Source organism: Thunnus thynnus, chromosome 19 (genome assembly GCF_963924715.1).
Source record: "Thunnus thynnus chromosome 19, fThuThy2.1, whole genome shotgun sequence".
In the NCBI taxonomy this organism is placed as follows: domain Eukaryota; kingdom Metazoa; phylum Chordata; class Actinopteri; order Scombriformes; family Scombridae; genus Thunnus; species Thunnus thynnus.
This window is the reverse complement of record NC_089535.1, coordinates 6,766,138-6,791,258: the sequence shown is the minus strand read 5'-3', so window position 1 is coordinate 6,791,258 and position 25,121 is coordinate 6,766,138. Positions and strand designations below refer to the sequence as shown.

Here is a 25,121-nt window from a genome sequence, read left to right as displayed (position 1 = left end):
TGTTTTTGCAATAAAAGGCTCAAGGACCACAAAGAGATAAATGTGTCCGTGTTTCTGTGGGTTTGTGAAGCATCCAGGTCGATGTGTTTGACCAGTGTTTACACTTTACATAACCAACAAGATTCCAACACAAACCAGCGACGTGGAAGTTGCATCAATGTAAATTCAGTGTTATTCTGCACTTTTGCACAAATGACACAAACCTGCTACGTTCTGCATGTTAACGGTTTGGCTGCTATTTATTTTCATTGTTTTGGCTTTTCTTATTACCTTTAACAGATTCATTCATTCAACCTTTATTTATACAGAGTGCTTCAATATGAGCAAATAGATTCACAGTAAAGGATAAGAACAGAAGTAATTTAACAGTTAATACATCTGAAGGCAATGATAAGGGATTAAAAAAAACAAGCTGTAAGATCAACACTTCACTCACATCTGACCACAGTCGGCAGTGGACTCAGTCAAAACTTTCAAATCAGCCAAAGAAATCCACTTTCATATCCTGTTGCAGTCTGTTCCAGCTGAGTGAAGCAAAACATTTGGTCAAGTCAAGTTTTATTTGTAAAGCCCAACAGCACAAATCACAGACTTGCCTCAGGAGGGTTTTAAAATCTGTACAGCAATACAACATCCTCTGAATAAGGAAAAACTTCCCCCCAAAACCCTTTAACATGGAAAAAACAGAGCAACAGAGGAGGAATCCCTCGCACAGACATGCAATAGATGTTGTGTGAACAGAATAGACCAAGACAGGAAAATAACAGAGATACAGGATGACAAAATAATAGATAGATTGATATTTAAATTAAACTTTAAAAGCCTTTTTTTTTAAATCAAGCTCTGTTTAGAATTTAGGACACTAAATTTAGGCACTCCTGATATCTACTGTAGTAAAGCAGTAAAATTTGACTAAAACTGCGAAAGAAATGTGAGATATGTGTGCTGTTTTCATAAAAAATACTAAAGAGTGACACTTTTGTGTAAATATCAGTCTGGTCAAATCTCTCCTCTCAGTGCATACTAGATCATAACTCACTGAACTGTCAATCAATCAGTTTTCCAGCTGTTTGTTTTGTCATGAAATACTATCTATTTATGTGTAATACAGAATACTTTGTTGATCAAAAATTATGGTTTTCATGCAATAATACTTGTGTTTAATGCAAAATAACAATAAGCTAATATTACTGCAATAAATTAAAGTTGAGCCTATGTTTTGTAATTATTTTAAAATAATAAAATATTGAATACAGACTCAATATGTTAAAATGTCAAATGTTAGAGCATGTTAACATGCCTTACAATTATATTTTAATGATATTCATATTTTCTCTACTCTATTTCCTACAGTATTCACATAAATGATTCATACAGTAATTAATATCATCAGTAACAGTTACAGGTTCTTCTCAAAAATGTAAAAACAAAACCAAAAGCTGCATGTTTGTGTATAAGAGACACATGATCAGTATAAATGTAGTAGTGACAGCAGCATATTCTTTCATCAGGTAGGTAATAAGTGTAGCTGAATCATACATATAAATAATATCACCATAGTCCAGTACAGATAATATTGTTGATTTAATTGATTTTTTTTCCTCCTGATTTCACAAGAGAAACTATTTTTTTGTGTCTGTACAGAGAGTTTAGCTTGTGTTTAAGTTATTTTGTCAGTTCCTCGACATGTGAAAGATAACTTATCATCTACCCACAGAGCGAGGTCGTCTGTAGGATGTGACTTGTTTGATTGTTACAGTTACAGTAGTCAGATGTACATTTGTCTTTTGTTAACAGCATGAATCTGTTTCTGTTTTTTTTTTGCTTTTCATACCAGGTTCAATAACAGCTTGTTGTAAAATCGAGATAAATTAATGGATTACATATATATATTTAAAATCCTCAACTAGTTTTTTTATAGTGGGGGGTATGTGACCTACATTTTGGAGCCTCTGGCACACAAAGGGTTAACTTCTCTGTGGGTTAATCTGGGTAAAGTTTCGTCCTCCTTACACTGACTTGGTTCTGGACTTGTGGGCGTGCCAAATTACGCGCCTGTCAGTGCAAAACAGTTATTTACACACGACATTGCAGGGGGTTCAGTGACAGGGGGGCTGGTTATGCTTTGAGCCGCATCAAACATTACCTCAATAATTATGTCTCGGATATTAAATCTAATCAACATCCAGCTGCGGAGAGATTTGGCCGCGTATCGAGGGATCCTTCCTTTGCGGACCATAAGCAGCTGCACGTCAAGAAAACAAGCCGCAGAGAGGTGAGATAGTTCAGTTTTTTAAAAGAAGCGATTCATTTTTTAGTTGATCTGTTTGTATGAAACACGTTATAGTCGCTCAATCTATCATAAATTAGAGTTTAAAATGAATTAACGTCCATTTACGCGCGTAATAAAGCTGCACAGGTGAAAGATTGCATGCAACAGGATTATGTAATATGAAGGTTTGATGCAGAACTGTGCATTAGTGCCTTGTTACACCATATTCTTGATGTGGTGCAGGTATGGCAACGTTTTCACGTTGTGGCACTTAGTAAACAATGAGACTATGAAAGTGCACTTGTGCATGTTGGAGTTGTAATAATTCACTTGTAATTTTCTTTTTCTTGTCTCTCAGTGATGCATCCTCAGTGTTGGGAAAGCGGTGGAAGGACACCGCAGACACTGTCATCATTGGTGGTGGATGTGTGGGGGCCAGTTTGGCGTATCACCTGGCCAAAGGTGGCATGAAGGATGTGGTGCTGCTGGAGAAGTCTGAGCTGACGGCTGGATCCACCTGGCACGCTGTACGTCCAACAAAATCTGCATATTTTTTTGTGTATAACTGAAATATCCTGCAGCAGGTCCAAAGGGTGAAGTTGGACAAACTGTCTGAGTGGCAGGTGGTCCGTGTCCCACAGGCAGCAATATATGTCGTCACACTCTCTGCTTTTATGCTTAAACAATATTTCCATTCATGTGGGAATGTGCTGGTATCAGATTTTCATACTACAATTGTTGTGGGTAAAAATATCACATTATTATCACGATAATCATCAAAGCTTCCTGAAATCCTGTTGTTAGTGCTAAAATACAGTTAAATTACTTCACCCTATGATTCACTTTAGTATTATTCACTGAAAACTGGTCTGTATGTTGCAGCTTTGTTGGACTTTGCATAAGAAATAACTTTAAAAAACAGTTTAAACACTGTAAACAAAAGTAGTTTGTTCAAAGTCACTTTAAGGGGAAACTTTGGGATTTTTCCACCTGGACTCTGTTTGCTCTTGTTGATAAAATCACCAAGTGGCAGCGGAGTGACTTTGCTCCAGAAACAGACATCTAAGACCCATTTTCTACAAAAACACCAACAACTCGCTTTACGCTGCCTCACCTTGCATGCAGCGCTGGGCGCCACAACACCAAGCAGACAGACAAAGCAAATTTCAAGTTCAGGAAAATACCAAAGTGTCCTTGTGCTGCTTGCGCTGGTCGTTGCACTATTGCAAAAAATAGTCCCCAGTGTTATAATTGGTGGTCAAATTATTGAAACTAGTCTGAACTGGCAGCCGTAATAGGCCACTCACAGTCCTCTGTGTTCTGATTAAGATTGGATTTAAAGATCCAACATGTTAGAGAAGGTTTAGACATTATTGCTGTGACCGTAATACCTGATTTAGACGTTACCACTTTATTACCATAACGCCTATTCCAGCACCAGTGTCATTTTTACAAAATATTGATCCAAAATATGCAAGTGGTCAATGTAAACAACCTGTTGAACAACCTTAGCAACAAGGGCTGTTTGTGGGCAAAAAAATGATGTAAAAGTAATGGAAATGGTGGGAGGTGGAGCTGCAACGATTAGTCGATTAATCGATTAGTTGCCAACTATTACATTCATTTTGAGGACATCACTTCGGGCTTTGGGAAACAGTGATCAATATTTTTCACCATTTTCATCCATTTTATGGAAGAAACCACTAATCAATTAATCGAGAAAATAATCGACAGATTAATCGATAATGAAAGTTAGTTGGTGGGTAGGTATCAACAGTGGTCCAGTGCGTGCAGTAGTAAAAACGGAGTAGAGATACAGTATATACAGAACTGTGCAAAAGTTTTAGGCACCAAAATTAAAGTGAGGATGCTTTCAAAAATAAGTTTTTATTTATCACTTAGCTTCAAACAAAGTTCAGTAAAGAGACAAAATAACTCAATCAAATCAGTATTTGGTGTGATCACACTTTGCCTTTAAAAATGGCACCAGTTCTCCTCGTTACGCTTGTGCAGAATATGTCAAGGTTCTTGGCAGGTTGGTTGTTCTGAGCATCTTGGAGAACAAGTTTCTGTTCTTCTGTGGATTTAGGTGACTCAGTTGGTTCATGTAATCCCAGACAGACTCGATGATGTTGAGATCAGGCCTCTGTCAGGGCGGGCAGGGGGGGCATACCATCTGTTGCAGGACTCTCTTGCTCTTCTTGTCACTGCAAATAGTTCTTTATGACTCTGGCTGTATGTTTGGGGTCGATGTCATGCCGCAGAATAAATTCGGAAGTGATCAGACGTCTCTCTGATGGCGTTTCATGATGGTTAAGAATTTAAAACATCTAAAGTGCCTAAAACTTTTGCACAGTACTGAGTATCTCTAGTCAGTACTTTATTAATTATTACAGTACAATTTAGATATCAGTCAATCACGTTATTGTCAAAGAACAACAACTCAGTGATGTTCCAGCTAAACTGTTAATGCTTGTTAAAGGAACTAGAGCTTTAATCGATTAGTCGATTGAAATAAAATGAAGCGACAACTATTTTAATAATCATTTAAGTCATTTTTTTTCAAACAAAAACACATTTTCTACCTCTAGGTTCTCAAACATGAGAACTTTTTGAGTGAGTTGTCGGATAAAACAAGAAATACGATGACGTCACGACACTGTGATGAACATTTTTCACTGTTTTCTGATGTTTTATTCACTAATTGATTTGTCGATAATGAAAATAATTGTTGGTTGCAGCCCTAAAAGCAACAAGCGTAGAGAAGTTCTTCCTCGACAACCTTGTTTACTGAAGGTGTTTACAGCCTTTTTCTGTTCGCGTCATTCAGTAGCTGCACCGTATCCATCGAGTTCAGCTGTCACATTATAGGTTTTCAAAGCAACTGAGGTCTTGACCCACTTACCCCTTTACATAACTCTTCATTCACTCACAAGCGCTACACTGTACTGCTATTAATACATGTTTGACATGTCAGAAAAGGGGGACCGGCCTCTTATATTCAGTTACTCTCCTCACAGTCAAACCAGCATACATTAGGGGGAGAGGCAGGCTACACTCTTGACACACTTCCAGGTCAACATTCACACCTACTGGTAATTCAGAGTTTCCAGTTGACCTAGCAGACATAGAGAGAACATAGAAACCAGAAAAACAGCCACGCTCTGTCGAATAAGACGTGAATTTTACTTCTTTATGAGTTAAACAGACAGTAGGCTTCAACAGAGCCGCTTGTCGGATGGTTGAAACTCTTTCCTATTCACTTTTGAGGGGCTGCGTCCAACAATTTCTGGTACTCTGCGAGTCTGACAATCCGACATTCACACTCACTTTAAGCAGTGATTGGCCAGTTGTGTGGGGGTGTCTCTCTCTCAATCTTTGCTCTTTTTTTCTATTTTATATGCAACTGTTTCTGTTTGTCCCTGTCCTCTGGATTAGTTGACGCATCTGACAGTCAATAGCTGTGTGGAATAACCAGTGTTTTATGTGTAATGATGACAGTAGTTCTTTTATTATTCCTGCTTTACCATCTTAAAAAATATGACCTTTCAATCCTGCATTTTAAAGGCGAACAAAAATGGACTCAAGTCATGAATTGTCCGCGAGTGTGAAGAAAACTGAGATATGTTTATTTTGGCCATATCACCCCGGCCCTGAACCGAGTCCAGCACTAGAAAGGCCTTAAAGGAGAGGCTGTCTGAAAATGTGCATGTTTATCTCTATATTTAAACAATTATCTTTTCACTCCATCTTCAAGTACGGCTGTTAAGAACAGAGTAGAATAAAATACAAGTTTATTGTACACCACAGTGAAAAAATGCTTTAATCTCACCAAAACATAAAAGTGGCACAAGAACAGCTATAAACACTTTTGCTTTCAGATGTGGTCGGACAACATGTTCTTTTCAAGCATAATCCGGCCCTTATAGTCAGTTTAAAAACGAGTAGTTGTGATGAAGAAATGTTGCTGAACCTACACTTATTGGGTTGTGGTTTTTATTATTTTGTTAGGAATTATATTAAAATGCTTGTGAAGGGTATTAAAGCTACTATAATACTTTTTTTTTCATATTAACAATTGATTAAATGTGTGTAATGTCAAAGTAGTTGCTCATGGTGACAAAGGTTACAGAGAATTATCACCTGGCACTGCACTTCCCCTCAGCTCTTTAGAGCTTTTTCACCTCTTTTAGCTCATTGTTTTGGTTTTATGGCCCATAACTTCTGTTTTGCTTCACTCTCATTGCTCTCAACAGTGTTGTTTCCACACACAGCACAAATAAACCCCACTATACACTACCTGCCCTCCATAATACGTCAAACAGACACAGTTAGCTGTAGACTAGCTGGTGAATATAGTGGAACATTTAGCAGCTAAAGAGCCAGATATTTCCCTCAGGAGTCCGTAGAGAGCAAAAACAGAGCTAAAAGAGAGTGAATATTGGACTTATATTCACCAGGTGGACAGAAACACGACTCCAAATGAATAATAATGTTGCTCCATAACTGCTGGATGTTGAAATAAACAAATGTTTGCTAACAAGTTCAACATATCAGCTTAAAAGGTGACGATATGTCAGTGTTGTGTTCACAGCAGAGCCAAAAAATCTCTTATTATGAGTTTTTAGTCGGTGAATGTTGTATTTTCTTATAATCCATACTGATAAATTGTGTGTTTGGTGTTACAGGCTGGTCTGACGACATATTACCATCCAGGCATCAACCTCAAGAAAGTCCACTTCGACAGCATTAAACTATACGAGAGTCTGGAGGCTGAAACCGGACAGGTGAGGTGTTTTGTCCACCTTTCGTAGCTTTGATAAGCAGAAGTGTGTGTATGTGTTTCATTCATGTTGTCTCTCTGTGTAGGCAGTGGGCTTCCACCAGCCGGGCAGCGTCCGCATCGCTTCAACACCGGCTCGAGTGGACGAGATGAAGTACCAGATGACCCGCACGCACTGGCACGTGACGCCGCAGTACTTAATCGGACCGGAGAAAGTCAAGGAATATTTCCCTCTGGTCAACGTAGACAAGGTTTGTATGAACCAACACGGCAATATTTCCACAGATCCCTGCAGTGTTTTTATTTGTATAAAGAATGTGATCCTCGTGGATCAATGATAGACTGGCAGATAAAAGTCTTTCATGAATCCAGGTGGACAGAAACACGACTCCAAATGAATGATAATGTTGCTCCGTGACTGCTGGATGTGGAAATAAGCAAATGTTTGCTAACAGATACAAAGATATTCTCGTTTAAGGGTGCCTTTATGCTAACTCGGGCTCATTTACAGTTCAGTTAAACTAGAAAAAAATCTAAACTTAGACATCTCAACATCTACCAGACAGATTGGCATGATAGTTGCTATGAATAATTATGATCCCCAGAAGATTAGACCTTCTGATTTTAGCGATGCCGCCACCTTTTGTGTAAACCATAAGACCAAACATTTCCAGTTTTGGCACCAGAATGATCAAAAATCTAAATTACTGAGCACATTCAGGCTCCTTAGAGGAAAAAAACATTTTCATTTTGGATCCTACAGCTTTACTCTTACATCAAATGTCAACTTTGGACACAAAAAACTCTTAACTGATGTAACATAAGGCCCAAGAATAGGAAATGTGTCAAAATGTTGTTGGCTCCATCCACATTAATATTGCTTTATTGTTTTGATTCATAATGGCCTCAAAAATTGGAGTTTGTTACATAAGTAGCTGATAACAGTTTGAGCCAATTGACTAAGGTACGTTCAAGAGAGAATGAGTTTAGTATTACAAGCTGATCCATCTGTTGGATGTTCAGGAAACTTGGATGAATATCTCTGTATATGTTTTAGGTGCTGGCAGGTCTCTACACCCCAGGAGACGGCCACATCGACCCTTACTCTCTGACTATGGCTCTGGCTGCTGGAGCTCGTATGTACGGTGCTCAGATCTACAACCCAGCCCCGGTCACCGGCCTCAAACCGACCGCTGATGGCAAGTGGGATGTCCAGACTCCTCATGGAACCATCCGCGCAAATCGCATCGTTAATGCAACAGGTTTGTACTTGAACATTTATAATAAAAAACACGCACATCCGATCTTAAAGCAGAGATAATATGAAATGTAGAAATATATAAAGTGTAGAGCTGCAATGATCAGTCCATTAATCAGTCGGTGGATTGACAGGAGATCAATTGGCAACTATTTACTGGTTGCAGCTTCTCACATGTGAGGACTTGAGGCTTTTATTTGCCACACATGACAGAAACTTTGGGTTTTGGACAAAGCAAGACATTTGAAGACGTCACCATTGGTTCAAAGAAATGATAACGGGCATTTTTCACTATTTTCTGATATTTTATAGACAAAATTAATGGCAGATTAATTGATAATGAAAATAATTGTTAGTTGCAGCCCAAAATAAAATGTGTGTTTTTCAGAAACGTGCCAATTTGTCATGTTTCTTCTTTGATCTTCGGTCCAATTTCAGCTGAGACCAGTTTTAGTTTGTTGTAGTTACAGTATGTTTTTTAATAGAGCTGCAACAATTAGTCGATTGATAAAAAAATTATCTGGCAACAATTGTGATTATTGAATGATTGTTGAAGTAATTTTTTAAGCAAAAATGCCGAACATTTACTGGTTGCAGCTTTTCAAACATGAAAATTTGAAGCTTTTCTGTGACATACATGATAGTAAACTGAATATCTTTGGATTTTGGACATTTGAGCAGACAAAACAAGACATTTGAAGACGTCATCATTGGCTATAACAGGCATTTTTCACCATTTTCTGACACTTTATAGATAAAAACAATTGGCAGATTAATTGAAAGTGAAAATAATGTTAGTTGAAGCCCAATCGTCATGTTTCTGTTTTGAACTTTTGGTTTATTTTCAGCTGAGCACAGCTTTAGTTTGTTGTAGTTACAGTATGTTTTTCAGACATGCAACAACTGGAAGTTGTGACAGAACTCAAAACATTTCCGTCCTTACGCTTTGTTGTGGGCTTGGTGGTGTGTCACAAGGCATTAAGATATTCGGATATAATTTAACCCAGACAGTTTATACAAGAAAACTGATGTAAGGCTTTGTTGAAATTTAGATTTTGCTGTGATGTCTTTTTCTTTTTTAATACTTCTCACAATAGAAATGACAAATCAGAACTCAACTTTAAAAAAGAAAGAAAATGCATATTAAGTAAGTTGATATTACTACATTTATCCTCATATATGTATAAAAAATGTGTACTTTTCACGTGTTATTTCTCTGTGGTCATTTTTTCATGAAGTATGTAGTATTTTTAGTCATATTTCCTGCTTGCAAAAAAAGCTAAAACGAAACATTGTCAGCAAATACTCACAATTTACACTGATTAAAACATAACGTGTGTACAAAGGAAATTGCAATTATGCCACACAGACACATTTTCTAGCCGCTAGTCAATAAAACATGTTATCTGTGGACACTCTACACCAGCAGGACCTTTGCCCACACAGACCACTGCCTGCAGAGTTCAGGGAGACAAACTCTTGGCTTGAACTGGGATATACCAGTTCTGGGGGGATTTCGTCTGCAACGTCTCTTTTCCCCCTGCTGCTGCTGTGGCTTGATTATCTGGCAAGGTTCAGGAATTTGAGAGGATATTGTGTAACATATATCAACGGATAGGTCATGCATATTTTTCCTTAGTCACCTTTTTTCTTCAGTGTCAAATGAACTAACAAAAAACAAGGTAAACTGCACTTACACCCTGAAAAATACTGTGAAATTGAAGGAACAGACTGCTGCCATATATGCATGTTTAAAACTTTAAAAATGTCCTAGTACATGCTTAAGCATTAAGCCGTAAACAGCACCGTAATGTCAATTTTCTGCAGCTGCATTTGCTCCATATTTTCTCCCTGAATTTGCACATTCTGTACTCTGGTTGAAGCCAGTTTTATGTTGCGGGCCCTGCTGGCCTTTTGCCTTCACTGTGTCCGACAGCCAATCCAAACAGGCCAACTGTTCAGATTTCATCCAATCTTGAAGCAGCAGCACATGCACACCTCCCAGTATTTTAATGCTGATGCTCCTTTTTGTATCCAGGGCGTTCATGAGTGCTTAGATTAGCTGGTACTATTTACAACTTTAATATATAGATGTTTGTTTTCATGCATTCTTGTCCCACAATAAGAAACCTACACATTATTTGTCAGATATACCAATTTACATTCTGTGGGTAAATGTAGGTTTTCGCAAGAACAGCCTCAAACTCGGGGTCACTGCATTTCCCTTATGTATTTTGTGTGTTGAGTTTGTTTTTGTGGTTAAAAGATTTATGCTTTGTGGGCTGCTGAAATAACCTCCTAGGCAAAGCATCTAGTTTAAAGTTTCATCCGTAGGAATATGAAATTGCGAGGATGACAACAACTCCCAAGAAACAACAGTAGCCTCGGTCTTTTTTTTAACACATTGTGCTCACATTGTTGTTCAAAACCCACAAGCGGCTGTTTTGTTGGGCTCACACATCATCAACCATCTTCATTGTGGATCGTCTCTCTTTTCTTTCTACGCCTTTTTTCATTCTCTATTGCTCCTTCATCCATAATCTCGATCCACTTCTTTTGTCCAGCCAAAATCTCCCTCCCCCCACCATCTCATTTTCACAAATTTGGCTCGCCATTGAAACTGAAACGCCGGCTGTGCTCCCTTTTCCCAACAAAGTTAGCCGCCCAGGTCAAAGGTCATATCCCCTGGAATGTGACCCCCTCCCTGTAGGATCAGTTTCAACATATCAGCTTTGTAACCAGAAAGAGGAAGGCAATTTTTCGAGCATTTTTGCAAACCTGAAATCCTGCAAACCTTAAAGCTTTTCTCAAAAAATATCCTTTAATTTGTGACATTTCGAACATTATTCTGATTACTATAAATAGAGTTTAACAGCGGTTGATGTGTTCAGAGCAGGACTTGTTTCAAAGGTTGCTTTATTTAGGTGAGCTTGTTGACTTCAATCATCATCCGGTGAATTGACCCTGTGTGCAGGCGTCTGGTAAACATGCTCCTCTGCAGCCCAACTCTTGCCTAAACTGCCTCGGACCTTATCAGGATGTTGTGTGTGTATATATATATATATATATACCACCTTACCCCATCTCTCACCATGGGATAAAGTTCATACATGCAGCACATACAGAATAAAAATAAATGTTTTGATGTTAATAAGCTGCAGACTTGCACGCATTGAAACAGATGGGCATAATTTGAAATATATTTAATCTTCAAATTTAAGTTGATTTATTTGAGCAGTGTCTTGCAACATAGCTGAAGATAGCAGCAAAGATCAACAGGTTGTCAGTGCTCCAGCTGGCTCTGGCAGCCCTGAGTTGGCACAAGGTCCACATTGATCTACAGTTAGGTCACAAGTCCTACTTACTGACTCAAAACACGGCATTTTGTGTGTGTGTGTGTGGCTGTTTCTGTTAAACCAGGTTATGTTGTGCGTCAGGTGTTCCCAAACTTTTTTTGATGGCAAAGACTCAACCATAATCATAATTTGGTAAGGTTGTGTCACAAATTTCTGTGAATAAATGTGATTAAATCTGCTGTAATCAGTAGTTTTATATCAACAATTGATCAAATGACTACATGTGTGTGAAAGGAGTTGCTTGTAGTGATGAACCTGCAGAGAATTATTACCTGACTTTGCAGTTTCCCTCACTTCTACGGAGCTTTTTTGCGTCTTTCAGCTCATTGTTTTGGTTTTACTGCCAGCAACTTTTGATTCACTCTCACCGCTCTAATCAGCGTGGTTTCAGTGAAAAACCTCTGATAAACCTGCTGTATTCTACCTGTCCAGCTCCAAATGGTGCACAGACAAAATTAACGATTAGTTAGTGAACACAGTGGAGCATTTAGCCCCTTAAGACCCAGATATTTCCTCCAGGAGGTGGTGGTGACCAAAACAGAGCTAAAAGGAGAGAGAAACTCAGCCAATGTTACTCCATATCCATATCCCAGGTGGCCAAAAACATCAGTTAATGCAGGTTAAGTGTAGAATTGATCAAAATACATAAGTATTCTTAAACAGCTTATTATTTAAAACTGTAGAGAGGGAAATGATAGTAAAATGAATGAAACCAACCTTTATTTTGCTGAAGGCCCATTGGAGCCCTTTGAAAGGCCCTTGGTAGTCCTCAGACCTCATATTGATCAAATACTTCTTTAATAAACACTTCTGACAGAATGCTGTCTCAGGGCTGCATGTTCATATTTCAGTCAGCTGACTTTCATTTCAGCTTGATGTACTGAGATTAGATCTTCGATGTATTTCACAGAGAGTTCACGCTGGAACAACATGAAAGAGGAATTCCAAAGAGCCACAAGTGATAAATTGCAGTTGTTACATAATGAACATAACTGTTAAACCCCTGATGCTAACTGCTGTCTCATGCCATGCAGCTAAATAATATTCTGTGTTCACACAGAATTTTTTTTTTTGGAAACACCTGGATGTTTGGTAGTTTGCTTCGACAGTGTAGCGGCGCTGCTGGATGTGATGTAACCGTTTCAGCTCCTCAAACATATGCACTCGTTCAACTCTTAAATCATTTGGCTGCATTTTTCCGGCTCCTGTGCTCCTGCTAGTTTTTGTTCCATCCTCTAAATGCCAGAATGTTAAACAGGAGATCCTTGTGGTGATTATGTAAATTTATCCTCTCAAAATACTTACAAACTCTTAAAAAGTCTCCCTGTGGTTGACACAGTTTTTTAATGTGAGTGTTTTCCTCGCGGGGAACTCACTGGGTGTCTATTTTTGTTGTTGCTGGTTGTTTGAACAAGTTTGTGCTTATTTATGAATGTTTTCATGGGTTGATCTTAGAGATTTAAATCTCAACCTTAAAATAATATGATGTTGCAAGTGCTGCTGCAGGGTAAAAACCTGCACATTTAAAGTCCAGTGTGTAGAATTTAGTGGCATCTACCGGATCGGACTTGGCAGAAATGGCATATAATATTCATTAGTATGTTTTCATTACTGTATAATCACCTGAAAATAAGAATCATGTTTTTGTTACCTTAGAATGAGCCCTTTATATCTACGTACTGCAAAATGACTGGACACTTAAAAGTCTTCTCAACAGGTGACGGAATTAAAAACTCCTGAGCTCTGTGAATCACTTCATAAAGTCATCAAAAGTCATTTTTGGGGTTTTCACGTGTATCACAAATCAAATTTTTTGTTTATTTCATCAAATTACCTGTGTTCGTGGTCTGTGTGTTAGCATGATATCTCGAAATATAATGAATTAAAAACCAGTTTGAAAGTCTCACATGGTCTGATAGGAAAGAGCTGAGGCTCAGGTGGTACAGCAGGTTTGTCCATTAATTGTCCGCATGCCAAAGTCTCCTCGAGGAAGAAGCTCCTCGTTTTTTCTCCCAGGAGTGTGTGTACTGTAAAGCACTTAGTCCTGTCCTCAGGTTGAAAAGCGCTACTTGAGTGTATTCTGTTAAAGGAAGAAATGATTCACTTTTCCTACCAAATGGTAAAGACTTTGTGTGTCTACCAGGAGACATAAACTCTATATTATTGGCCCGATAAAACATGAAGCCAATGTAGTGCTCATTTCCAATTTAGACATGCAAAACAGCACTGCCAATTCTCTGAAAGCTTGGTACTGTACAAAGATGGTGCTGATTAGCAATGTGGTGAAGCAACAATCAGCTGAAATGGTTAGAATATGAGAAACTCTTGTCCCATTTCATCATATCGTATGAATCTGGTTGGTAATTTGGCAAGAAATAAAAACAATTTGTTGAAAATCATGTGGGAGTGGTATGTATTGTAGTGTATCTGCTGGTCTTGAAAAAGTCTGAAGAAGCATTGATTTTCCTCAAAAAGGACTTAAAAGTTACTAAACTCTTAAAATTTCACGACAAAAGTCTTAAATATTCTGTCTGTCCTGTCACAGATATTAAAGGTAGCTATAAAATGTTTCCGCATGTGGTTTCAGGCTGTTGGGAGACGTTGCACATCTATAAACTAAAAGTGAGTCACTACTGCCAGCTACAATAGATAGGAAGCTCATTGTCTTATAGTGGACAAGTGTCACTTTTAGCAACTTAAATTAACTTAAATCAGTTTTTAATTGGTGAATCCAACATCCATTTTATGCCCCTTATCTTGGTCCAGCGTGCATTTAAGTAATTATATTATTGGAATTATTGTTATATGCTGTTGGGAAGTAAAAAATGTAGTCTAATAAGAAATACATTTTGGCCATATTGGTTTTCATCCTTCCTTGTTTTTCATCATATTTTCAGATATTAAATTGCATATGCATATCCATTTGTATTAAAAGGTGTTAAACGTCTTACATTTAACTTGGTGAAATGTGCAGAAATCTTATTGTTAACAGTTGTTGGTGGTTATCTTGTCATCAGGTGATGTATTAATACCATATCTGTTGTTTTTCAGGTTTCTGGGCCCGTGAGGTGGGCCAAATGATCGGGTTCGATCACCCCACCATCCCAGTGCATCACCAGTACGTAGTGACAGCAACGGTCCCGGAGGTGAAGGCTCTGAAGAAGGAGCTGGCTGTCATCAGGGACCTTGAGGGCTCGTACTACATGCGTCAGGAGAGAGATGGCCTGCTGTTCGGTCCGTATGAAAAGATGGAGAAGATGGTGCTGCAGGACTCCTGGGTCAGAGATGGAGTGCCTCCAGGTCTGTCTATGAATGGATAAAGCTTTGTTGATCCATATTCCTAATTTGAACTTGGAGTATCTTTTCTGCATGGTTTGCTTTCCTTGCAGGTTACACATAACGTTTCTTTCCATCTTGTTTCCTGTCTGGCTGTCGCAGGTTTTGGTAAGGAGTTGTTTGAGTCGGACCTTGACAGAATAATGGAGCATGTTGAGATGGCCATGGAGATGGTTCCTGTGCTAAAGAAAGCTGATATCATCAATATTGTGTCTGGACCAATCACATATACCCCTGACCTGCTTCCCATGGTCGGACCACACCAAGGAGTTCGCAACTACTGGACTGCCATTGGATTTGGGTATGTTTGGGAGGATAGCGGGTTGGTTGTTTTAGCATTTCACTAAGGAGAAGAATTTAAAATGCTCAGAGCTTGAACTTCATGTGTTCAGGTATGGAGTTATCCATGCTGGTGGTATCGGTAAGTTCCTGAGCGACTGGATTAGGAATGGAGAGCCTCCATATGACCTGATTGAATGTGATCCCAACCGCTACGGCAAATGGACGGATGTACCTTTCATGTGTGCCAAAGCTCGAGAATCCTATGGCTTCAACAATGTGGGTAAGAACAGTAGATGACTATTTCACATTTTTTGGACAAAACTTTCTCTTTTTACTGTCACAAAAACTCTCCTACTCACCCTGTCGGTCTTTCCAGTTGGTTACCCCAAGGAGGAGCGTTTCGCTGGCCGACCAACCTGCCGGACAAGCGGTGTTTACGAGCTGCTGAAGGACAAAGCATCCATGGGCTTTCACGCTGGTTGGGAACAACCTCACTGGTTCTACAAACCTGGAGATGACACTGGATACAAGTAAGAAATCCACATCTTATTTGCAACATGCCTACCATGATTATGTTGGACCTGAACGATAGCAGTTGTTTGGAGAACTAAACATTTTAACAACGTGTTCCCTGACTGTTTTAGGTTAAGTTTCGTATCTGCCTTTAATTTAATTTAATTGCTAAGTGTTGTTGCAGTCCTAAATTAGCTAACACATTCCTGCAGTAGCGCCACACCAAATCCAATTTCCCAATTTACAATACCCTGTCATCACTGTGGTGAAAGATGGAGAACATAGTGATGCTGCTTGACTATTCATCTTGAACATACCAATATATAAAGAAAAAACTCAATAGGTTCTGTTGGAGCAACAGCAAAACATACATATACATAGAAATTATGATTGTGTGCAAATAGGACAGGTTGTAGTAAATCTGCATGTTTGTCAGAGTAAATGTTTTAGGACACAATGTTCTTGGGTAAAGATGGGAGGTATGCAGTGGAGCACAAACACATGTTCTCAAACAGAGCCAACCCTTTCAGTCAGTCCATGGAGAGACGAGCTCACCGCACATCAACTAACAGTCCCTCCAACTCTAAAGTGCAGCACAAGAGAACCATTTAGATACCACACTGAAAGAAAAGGAACAGCTGCTAGCATTCAACAACACATGCCCATAACTGTCAATAACCGCGTTGGACACAAGCTTCCCCATGTGTATATCTGAGTCTCCAAAGATGCACCATGACATTATTTACACACACAGTCACAGATGTCTTGAGATAATCCTCCAAGTGTTTGGAGTCCCACCAACCTTAAGTGTACAATCCAGTTGGCCCTCACATTAGCTGCATACTTGGCTCATATCTGTGTCATGGTGATTTGCTTTTGTACAAATTTAAAAGCTGTGGTCATAATCTTGCAATGCATTTTTCTTTCCTGAATTTTTTCTATATGTTATTTTAGCCACACTATAGTGCCATGGCTCTAGGGATTGCACTGTTGGTTGGTTGTTCCACCACTTTAGTTCAAACCAAGCAGCAACTAACACAGCTTGAGGCTGACGTCAGTCTGGAGGTACCTTAAAGTGCCACTGACACCTGCTAGATGCTGGCTTCGATTGACTCCCATTCAAAAAGCCTCAACTTCTCTCTGGAAATACTAAGTCAATTTTGTTTTTCAACAAGTCATTATGGTCTCAACCACTAAATTTGGGCCCTCTAATAAGTGTACTGTTGGTCATTTTGGAAATTATTGCTCTGTTAATAAGACTTGAAGACTTATAGTAGATTTAATGTTTGCCATGTGGGCATTGATTGCCATTGATTGATTGACAGCTATGATTGACAGTTGCCTCACCCGCTGCTTTTTCCGGCTCTGGGCCTTCAACTGAGTCGTGCTATTGTTGCAATATTTCACTAAATTTACTTGATTACAATACCTGACCTTTTAGCACAAGTTAGCCAAAGCAGCTAACAGTAGCCCAAGTGTGCAGCGCTCGGTGTTCCCAGTTAGCTAACGTTAGCTTTGGTCTGAGGTAGCAGGGCGTGTTTCTAGAGTGTGAAAGGCAACACCCAGCACTCCTTATTTAGACCGTAAGCAGCAACTCTGGGCTTCGACTCGGCTCCAATGCAAACCAATTGGTGACTTCACACCTCACTACGTCCATCTTTATATACAGTCTATGGTCCAGGGATACAACAATTGCATGGTCATGGAATTTTGTACAGATATTCATGTTCCCCTCAGGATAAAGCCTACTGACTTTTACATAAACAACAAGACGTTAAAGCAACAACTATTGGATTGATTGCCATGAAATTGGGTACAGACACTCATGCCCCCCTTAGTATGAATAATAATAAATTTGGTGGCTCTGACTTTTCATCTAGTGCCATCATCAGGAAAACCTGCAAAACCAATGCCATTCCCTATCAGCTTTACTTTGTGCTAAGTGCTAATTAGCGACTATTAGCATGCTGCTTTCATGCTACCATGGAAAATATTATACATGCTAAACATCAGCATGTTAGAAATGTCATTGTGCATGACATTGCATGATAATATGCTGACATGAGTATTTATCTAAAAGCACAGCTGTGCATTAAGTACAGCCTCACAGAGCTGCTTAGCATGGCTGTCAGTCTAATATTCATACAATACAGCCTTTGAGTCAAACAACAAACAACAGTTTATAATTCTGTGTTCTTGATAGAACAATGTTCATTCATTATACTTGGACATCAGTTTTATGCAAGAAGGCCAATAAAAAAGATGTGGAAGAAAAGTTGCAACTCATTAGAATAATAGGCCTAGATATAAAGCAGTCATTGATTTTGTGTTGTGCTCAGGCCCAGTTTCCGACGCACAAATTGGTTTGGACCAGTTGGCAGAGAGTGCAAGCTGGTGATGGAGAAGGTGGGAGTCATTGATTTGACTCCTTTTGGCAAGTTCGTAGTGAAAGGGAAGGACTCACTCAAGCTGTTGGACCGCCTGTTTGCCAACACCATGCCCAAGGTAGAGCACTCGTGTACTACAACAGTGTGAATTGTTTGCTGTAGCTGTGAATGTTGTTGTATGATGACATAATGCTGCATAATTTTGACAAAAACTGTTAACGAGATTCTGATGGTTATAAAGTCAGTGTTGATTCATCATCACAATACTATTACAGAAGTGGTCATACTCTGTTTTTTTTCTTTTAAAAGTATCTCAAGGAGCACATGCCTCACTCTGACTCTTTGTCCTTTGACCTTTGTGTTTTCAGGTGGGCCAGACTAATATCAGCCACATGTTGACACCCACTGGGAGAGTCTTTGCTGAGGTCACCATCACGCAGCTGTCACCAGGAGAGTTCTTGCTCATCACAGGCTCGGGATCAGAGCTACATGACCTCAGGTGAAAACAATTAAACCGCGCACACTCAGTCTCACTGGAGGTTAATCTGGCAAGCATTTACAATTTAGACAATGTGCTGGCTGTTAATACTTTTACTTCATACTTGGATGAAAGCTATTTTGATAATTAATCGTCAAAGTCATTTGCCAAAAAAAATCACTGGTTGTGGCCTCTTAAATGTGAATATTTACTGGTTTTCTTAGTCTTCTTTTATAGTAGACTGAATATATTTTAGGTTTGGACTGTTAGTTGGACAAAACAAGACATTTTAATATGTCAACTTTTACTACTCCATTACAGGTAAAAGTGCTGCATATAAAATCCTACTTCAGTAAAAGTATGGAAGCATTATCAGATAAATTCATTTAAAGTATTAAAAGTAAAAGCACTCAGTCTACAGTAAAATCGGCCCCTGTGTCTGATGTATTAAATAAGTTCAAGAAGTGACGTTATAAAGTAGATTATTAATAGTGAAGCATCAGTGTTAGAGCAGCATGTTACTGTTGTAGTTGCTGCAGGTGGAGCTAGTTTCAACTACTTTATATACAGCTAGCTAGTTTAGTCCAGTGGTTCCCAATCTAGGGGTCGAGCCACTCCAAAAGGGTTCACCAGATAAATCTGAGGGGTCGTGAGATGATTAATGGGAGAGAAAGAAAGATTTTGGACTGTTCTCTAATCTGTGTGTGAAATATTTTATCATTTGAACAGTAATTGGAATGAAACCATGAAAGAAGTTTAGAGGGGAAATGTCTCTTTGCTGGAGCTGCTAAACAGTTCATCTTAAACACAACTAGACACCAACTTTATACAAGAGCTCACAAGACTTAAAGGCTGAAAACAACTGGTTTAATCTTCAATGTGTTGTAGTTTATAAGTGTATCATTTTATTTCATGTAAAACTTTAATCTGAAAGTTAGCTAGTAACTAAGGCAGTCAAGTGAATGTAGTGTAAAAAGAGTAAAAAGTACAATATTTCTCTCTGAAATGTTCCTCAAAATTGTACTTAAGTATAGTACTTGAGTAAATGTACTTCTTTACATTCCACCAATGGCTTTGTGAAATTGTGAGGGCCATTTTTCACTGTTTTCTGACAATTTTAAAGACTAAATGATTACTCAATTAATCATGAAAATAACTGACTAATTAATCTGTAATGAAAATAATCTTTAGTTGCAACCTTAGTTCAGACTTGGTTTCTCTTCATATAGTGTCAGTCGATGCTGTCCCAATTTAGTTTTGTCATTGTAGCTCAAGTTTTGACGCAGCATCTTAGCAGAATGACACAATTAATCAGGGTTTACATGCATCACAACTAGACAAACATTTTTCTTGCACAAAACAACGAGTGCATGATCCAAACAGACCAGAGTTAAGTCCCAAGCTGCGCTGAAGGAAACTCTCTCACAGTCTGTCTTATGCTGCAGCAACCTAAAACTTTTCAGCAGCTGTTAATACAACGCCCCTCCATTTGCTCCAATCCGGAGGTGGTACATTAAACCAGTTATCTCCATTCACTCACTATAATCAACGCTCTACCACAGCCTGAGAGAGGCAGGGTCAGTTTTATGTTGTGTAGCAACATCTAGTGGCGATGGGACCAGACTACAAATGAAGCGTTCATGGAGGTGACATCGGCCTGTGAATTTTAGAATACTTGGCGGAGATATGGCAGCATGGAAAATATGTGAAATATTAAGTGTGATAAAGAAATTTACAGATATATGTAGCTATAAATTAGCATTTAATGAATTTGTCACTCAGGCATATAAACTGAAATGTATCAGATGTATAATATGTATTGATTCTATAATGATACTATATTAAAATCTACTTTTTTTTGCCTGCTCAATGTTCGTTCTGTGAAATCAACTCAGGTGGATCGAGGCAGAAGCTGCGAACGGCGGATATGACGTCGACATCAGCAACGTCACAAACGATATAGGCGTGCTCGGCATTGCAGGACCAAACGCCCGCAAAGTTCTTCAAAAACTGACAAAAGAGGACATGAGTGATGCTGGATTCAAATTTCTCCAGTGCAAGTCCATCCAATTGGCTGGCATCCCTCTCCGGGCCATCAGGATCTCCTACACCGGTACTGAACACTTTGTAAAGCCACACTCTGTTTGCTGTAATAAATAAATAACATATGAAATACAAAAAAACCCATTTTAATAGGCTGATGGGTGAATTACATATAAATAGCAGCATATGCAGTTGGAAACACTGGATATAATATATTGCACTTGAAGTGTCATTACAGTGTTTAGCAACATAATACAGCTTCTCGGTCTTGTTTGCACTGAGCTGAAGGCAGTTTCACTCTACAAAGTCCCACATCTACCTCCTATATTCTCATTCTCCATCAGTAATGTCAATATAAAATGACAATACCTTGAAACTACACAGAATAACGCTATTAGGTAAACAAGTGACATCATCTCATTGCTTTCAAAGCCCATTTCCGTCAAGAAAAAAAGAAAGTGCATGAAAAAGACATGATGAGAAATAACAATACTCATGGAACATCACTTTGACTTCAACTTTTACTTACTAAGTAAACATTATAAAACACCAAGTCAGATGTATGACTTACTAAATTAAAATTATGAGATACAGAATCAAGATTTTTACTAAGACAAAAGTATGTAATACTAAGTCAAACTTATACTACACTATAAAGATACTATGTCAATATTTTGACTTATTATCTAAAATATTTTAACTTAATATCTCATAATTTTCTAAATTTTTGTATAATCAGTCATCTATTTTATGTTCTTGGCAGTAATGAGCTTCCATACATTTGAGATTAGAGATACTCAGATTTTTCACTTGTTAAATTCAGTGAACAAATGCTTTATTTTGATTGATACATTCACAAAAGAGCGATAAAATAGTTTTTTGTAATCTACACCAACCACAAATACACACAAAAAACCCACAACTGCTAAGGACCATGTCTGTGAATATTTACTCTGTTTCCCATTCACTTCATTTGACTTCACTTCAGTGCAGCTGAAAAATGTGTGTGGTTTTGTTTAGTTGTTGTCTTTAGTCAGCTCCAGCAAACACACACACAGGTCAAAGTTCAACTTTGATCAGCTTTGATTGTGTGAATTTGTGCAGTCGGCCAATACATACATTCTATTTATTTATTATTAATATTTATTTTTTATCCACGTTGACATCACATTTCTTTCTGGTGCTGAGTGTATCTTTACCAACTCCTGTATGGTGATGCTGTATATATGCATTTGTGTTTAGGTGAACTTGGTTGGGAGCTGTACATTGACCAGAAGAACATGGCAGCTGTGTACAAGGCCATGATGGAGGCAGGAAAGGACGAGGGCATCGACAATTTCGGCACCTACGCCATGGCTTCCCTCAGACTGGAGAAGGGCTTCCGAGGCTGGGGAGCAGAGGTACACACACGCACACACACCAGGGATTTAAAGTAATAGTTTGACATTTTGGGAAATATGTTTATCTGCCTTTTTCGTTTGATAAGAAGATTGATACCACATATCACGCACATTTCCAGTGCTATATTTATATTCTGGGGCTCTACTGGAATATCTTTACATGATTTACAGTTTAAAAAAACTCCTTATTTATCTTATACTGGCCCTTTATGCAGCCCCTCAGTTCAGCCTCTGTCTGAAACAGGCCGTTTTAGCTCCTGTCTCTTTAAGGCTCCCACCTTGATAAGAACACTCTGTTCTGATTGGCCAGCTTCTGTAAGCATCTGCTGGCTCCGGAGGCTATGTAAACAAACTGTAGTAGTAGTATTTCACCTCTTTTTCTCCTTCACTCAAAATATCAGTTTCTCAAATACATCTGCATGTATTTGGGCTGAAATCTGAAGAGGTAACTTTGCAAACAAAGCGCAGGCTGAAGCCCTGGCTTTTTACTTTGGGGAGCATTTTTACATATATTCATCTCAAGTTTAGGACTTTGACCATGTTTAACATCTGACATTATAACAGTATAAAGATCACAAAAAGCATGACATGTTCCCTTTAAATGTGACGCTACAGCCAGGAGATGGTTAGCTTAGATTAGCTTAGCATAAAGACTGGAAATGGGGCCAACAGCTAGCCTGGCTGCGTCCAAAGGTAAAAAAAAATCACCAATGCAGTGTCCGGCAGCCTACTAGTAAAGATGCATGCCATGTGGCTGCTGCCACCAGTTCAACACTGGTTGGGGCCTTTGTTCCACATCATACTCCTCTCTCTCTCTCTACTTACCTGTCTACACTGTCCAATTGAGGCCAAATGCAAAAAGTGTAATCTTTGAAAAAAAATTAAAAAAGCCACCCCAGTCAAACAAAATTGACTAGTTAACACGTTATATCCTGTTTATATTATTCTGTACAAATATGAAGTTTTTGGAATCTTGTTGTCAACGTGAGCTTCCAGCTAAGAAATAGTCCAGCACACAATAATCCTCCACAAAACCACAATGTATTAATTTTTACATTTTGGTTTTTGTACGGATTAAACAAATGAGATGTCAAGTGTTAATTAGTGAGCTTTAGAGTTGCTGTTATACAAATTTTGCTACTTTAGAACAGAACCAGGCTAACTGTGTCCCCCTGTTTCCAGTGTTTATGCTAAGCTAAGCTAACCAGCTGCTGGCTGTAGCTTGATATTAACTGTACAGATATGAGTGATATCAATCTCCTGATCTAACTGTCAGCAAGAAAGTGAATAAGCATGTGTCCACAAAATGTTCAACTGTTCCTTTAAGTAGCACAGGTTATTTTTGCTGATGAGATCACCTTTGTCTTCATTTTTACAGATGAACTGTGATACGAATCCTCTGGAGGCTGGATTGGATTATTTCATCAAACTGAACAAGGTAACCATGTTTCTGCTGTTTACAAGTTTCTATTATTTACAGTATTTCTTCTGTAACTAGAAATAAATTAATAACCTGTTTGTGTCTGTGTTTGTGCAGCCGGGTGACTTTATTGGCAAGGCAGCCCTTCAGGAGATCAAAGCCAAGGGCCTGAAGAGGAAACTGTCCTACATCACACTGGATACGGATGATATCGACCCCGAGGGCAACGAGACCGTCTGGCACAACGGGAAGGTTCGCAAACAATGAAAAGCCTTACTGAAGTCGTCCAATGATCACATCCAGTTTTATTCGGTTATTTTGTGGTTACTTAAACTCAGCCGGTGTCTCTTGTGTTTCTCATCAGGTGGTCGGTAACACGACATCCGGCGCTTACAGCTACACCACCCAGCAGAGCCTGGCGTTCGCCTACCTGCCTCTGGAGCTGTGTTCTGTGGGCCAGAAGGTGGAGGTGGAGCTGCTGGGGAGGAAATACCCCGCCATGGTCATCCAGGAGCCCTTAGTCCTCACCGAGCCCACGCGGACCCGGCTGCAGAAGAAAGCAAAGAGCAAAGCATAAGCAAAGACTGTCCGCCATCAGTTTCACGCCAGCTAATGAAGAACAATCCAACTGTGAATTATGATTGATAGTGCAGGTACTGAGCTGTTTGTGTCCTCAGTTCAACTGCAAGTAAAAGGGAAAAACAGTCATATGATTTGTGCCAGTCTATGTCGCATTGTCATGTCACAACTTCCTCTTCCTGTCCTGAAAACAGTTAAAAACAGATTCAAAATGTGAGAATGCTTAGTGCGGTTTTATGAATGTGTCTTTTACAAATAATAACTGTTATGTAATATACTTGCACCACAGTGTTTTACAGTGTTGGAAGAGTAATCGACTTTGATGTAATTCCATGAATTGGATGGTTTACAGGTCAACAGTTGAACCTTTTCTGTGACTAATGCTTGATTTTTTTGAATTTTTCTTCCAACAGAAAGGGTCAGATAAAATCAGCTTTTTGTGCTTATTAGAAATACAAAAATGATGGTGCTGCTTTTTTTGCCTTTTTCATAGTCATAAGAGGACTTTGGGTCCGTGACAAATATAACAAAGCACAAGTAAATGTACAAGCAAAACTGTTGCACCAATAACCAAAAGAAATAGAATGCAAACTTGTACAAAGATATTTTTTTTATAAATCTTTTTTTTTTTTTACTAAAATGTAATTAATTTGGTGTACATTAATACCTCAATAATTAAAACAATGCACTCACTGCCTTGTGTGTTAACTCCCTTCATCCTCTTTATCTCCCTCCTCTTCCTCTCCTCTCCTACTCAATACTCTTCCTCCACACCTCCTCAGATCCACAGTCTTCATTTTCCTTGTTTGAACCTCAAAGACCATAAATAAATCTTTATTTCCTAAACCCAAAGGTGACATCCTAGAACAGGAGTATTCAACGAAAATTTAAAGAGGTCCAGTTAGAGAAAATTTCTTGAAGCAAACATCCGGAAGATCATAACGTCTGACTATTTAGTGTGATATCTATTTAAGTCGCCTAGTAGTTGTATCAACATCTGCATGTAATCAATAC

The 25,121-nt window shown here is 38.8% G+C and overlaps 1 protein-coding gene across 1 annotated transcript; it reads left to right on the top strand.

Annotated features, from left to right (window-relative positions):
* Window positions 1-2,067: 2,067 nt before the first annotated feature.
* dmgdh (dimethylglycine dehydrogenase) lies at window positions 2,068-24,800 on the top strand. The gene is made up of 16 exons (XM_067574372.1): window positions 2,068-2,275; window positions 2,631-2,799; window positions 6,961-7,059; window positions 7,142-7,306; window positions 8,113-8,317; window positions 14,721-14,969; window positions 15,108-15,306; window positions 15,398-15,567; window positions 15,664-15,817; window positions 18,140-18,305; window positions 18,556-18,686; window positions 20,561-20,778; window positions 21,951-22,108; window positions 23,487-23,546; window positions 23,646-23,780; window positions 23,893-24,800. The coding sequence occupies exons 1-16, from the start codon at window positions 2,157-2,159 to the stop codon at window positions 24,103-24,105; spliced, it is 2,610 nt and encodes an 869-aa protein (XP_067430473.1). The 5' UTR covers window positions 2,068-2,156; the 3' UTR covers window positions 24,106-24,800.
* Window positions 24,801-25,121: the final 321 nt, after the last annotated feature.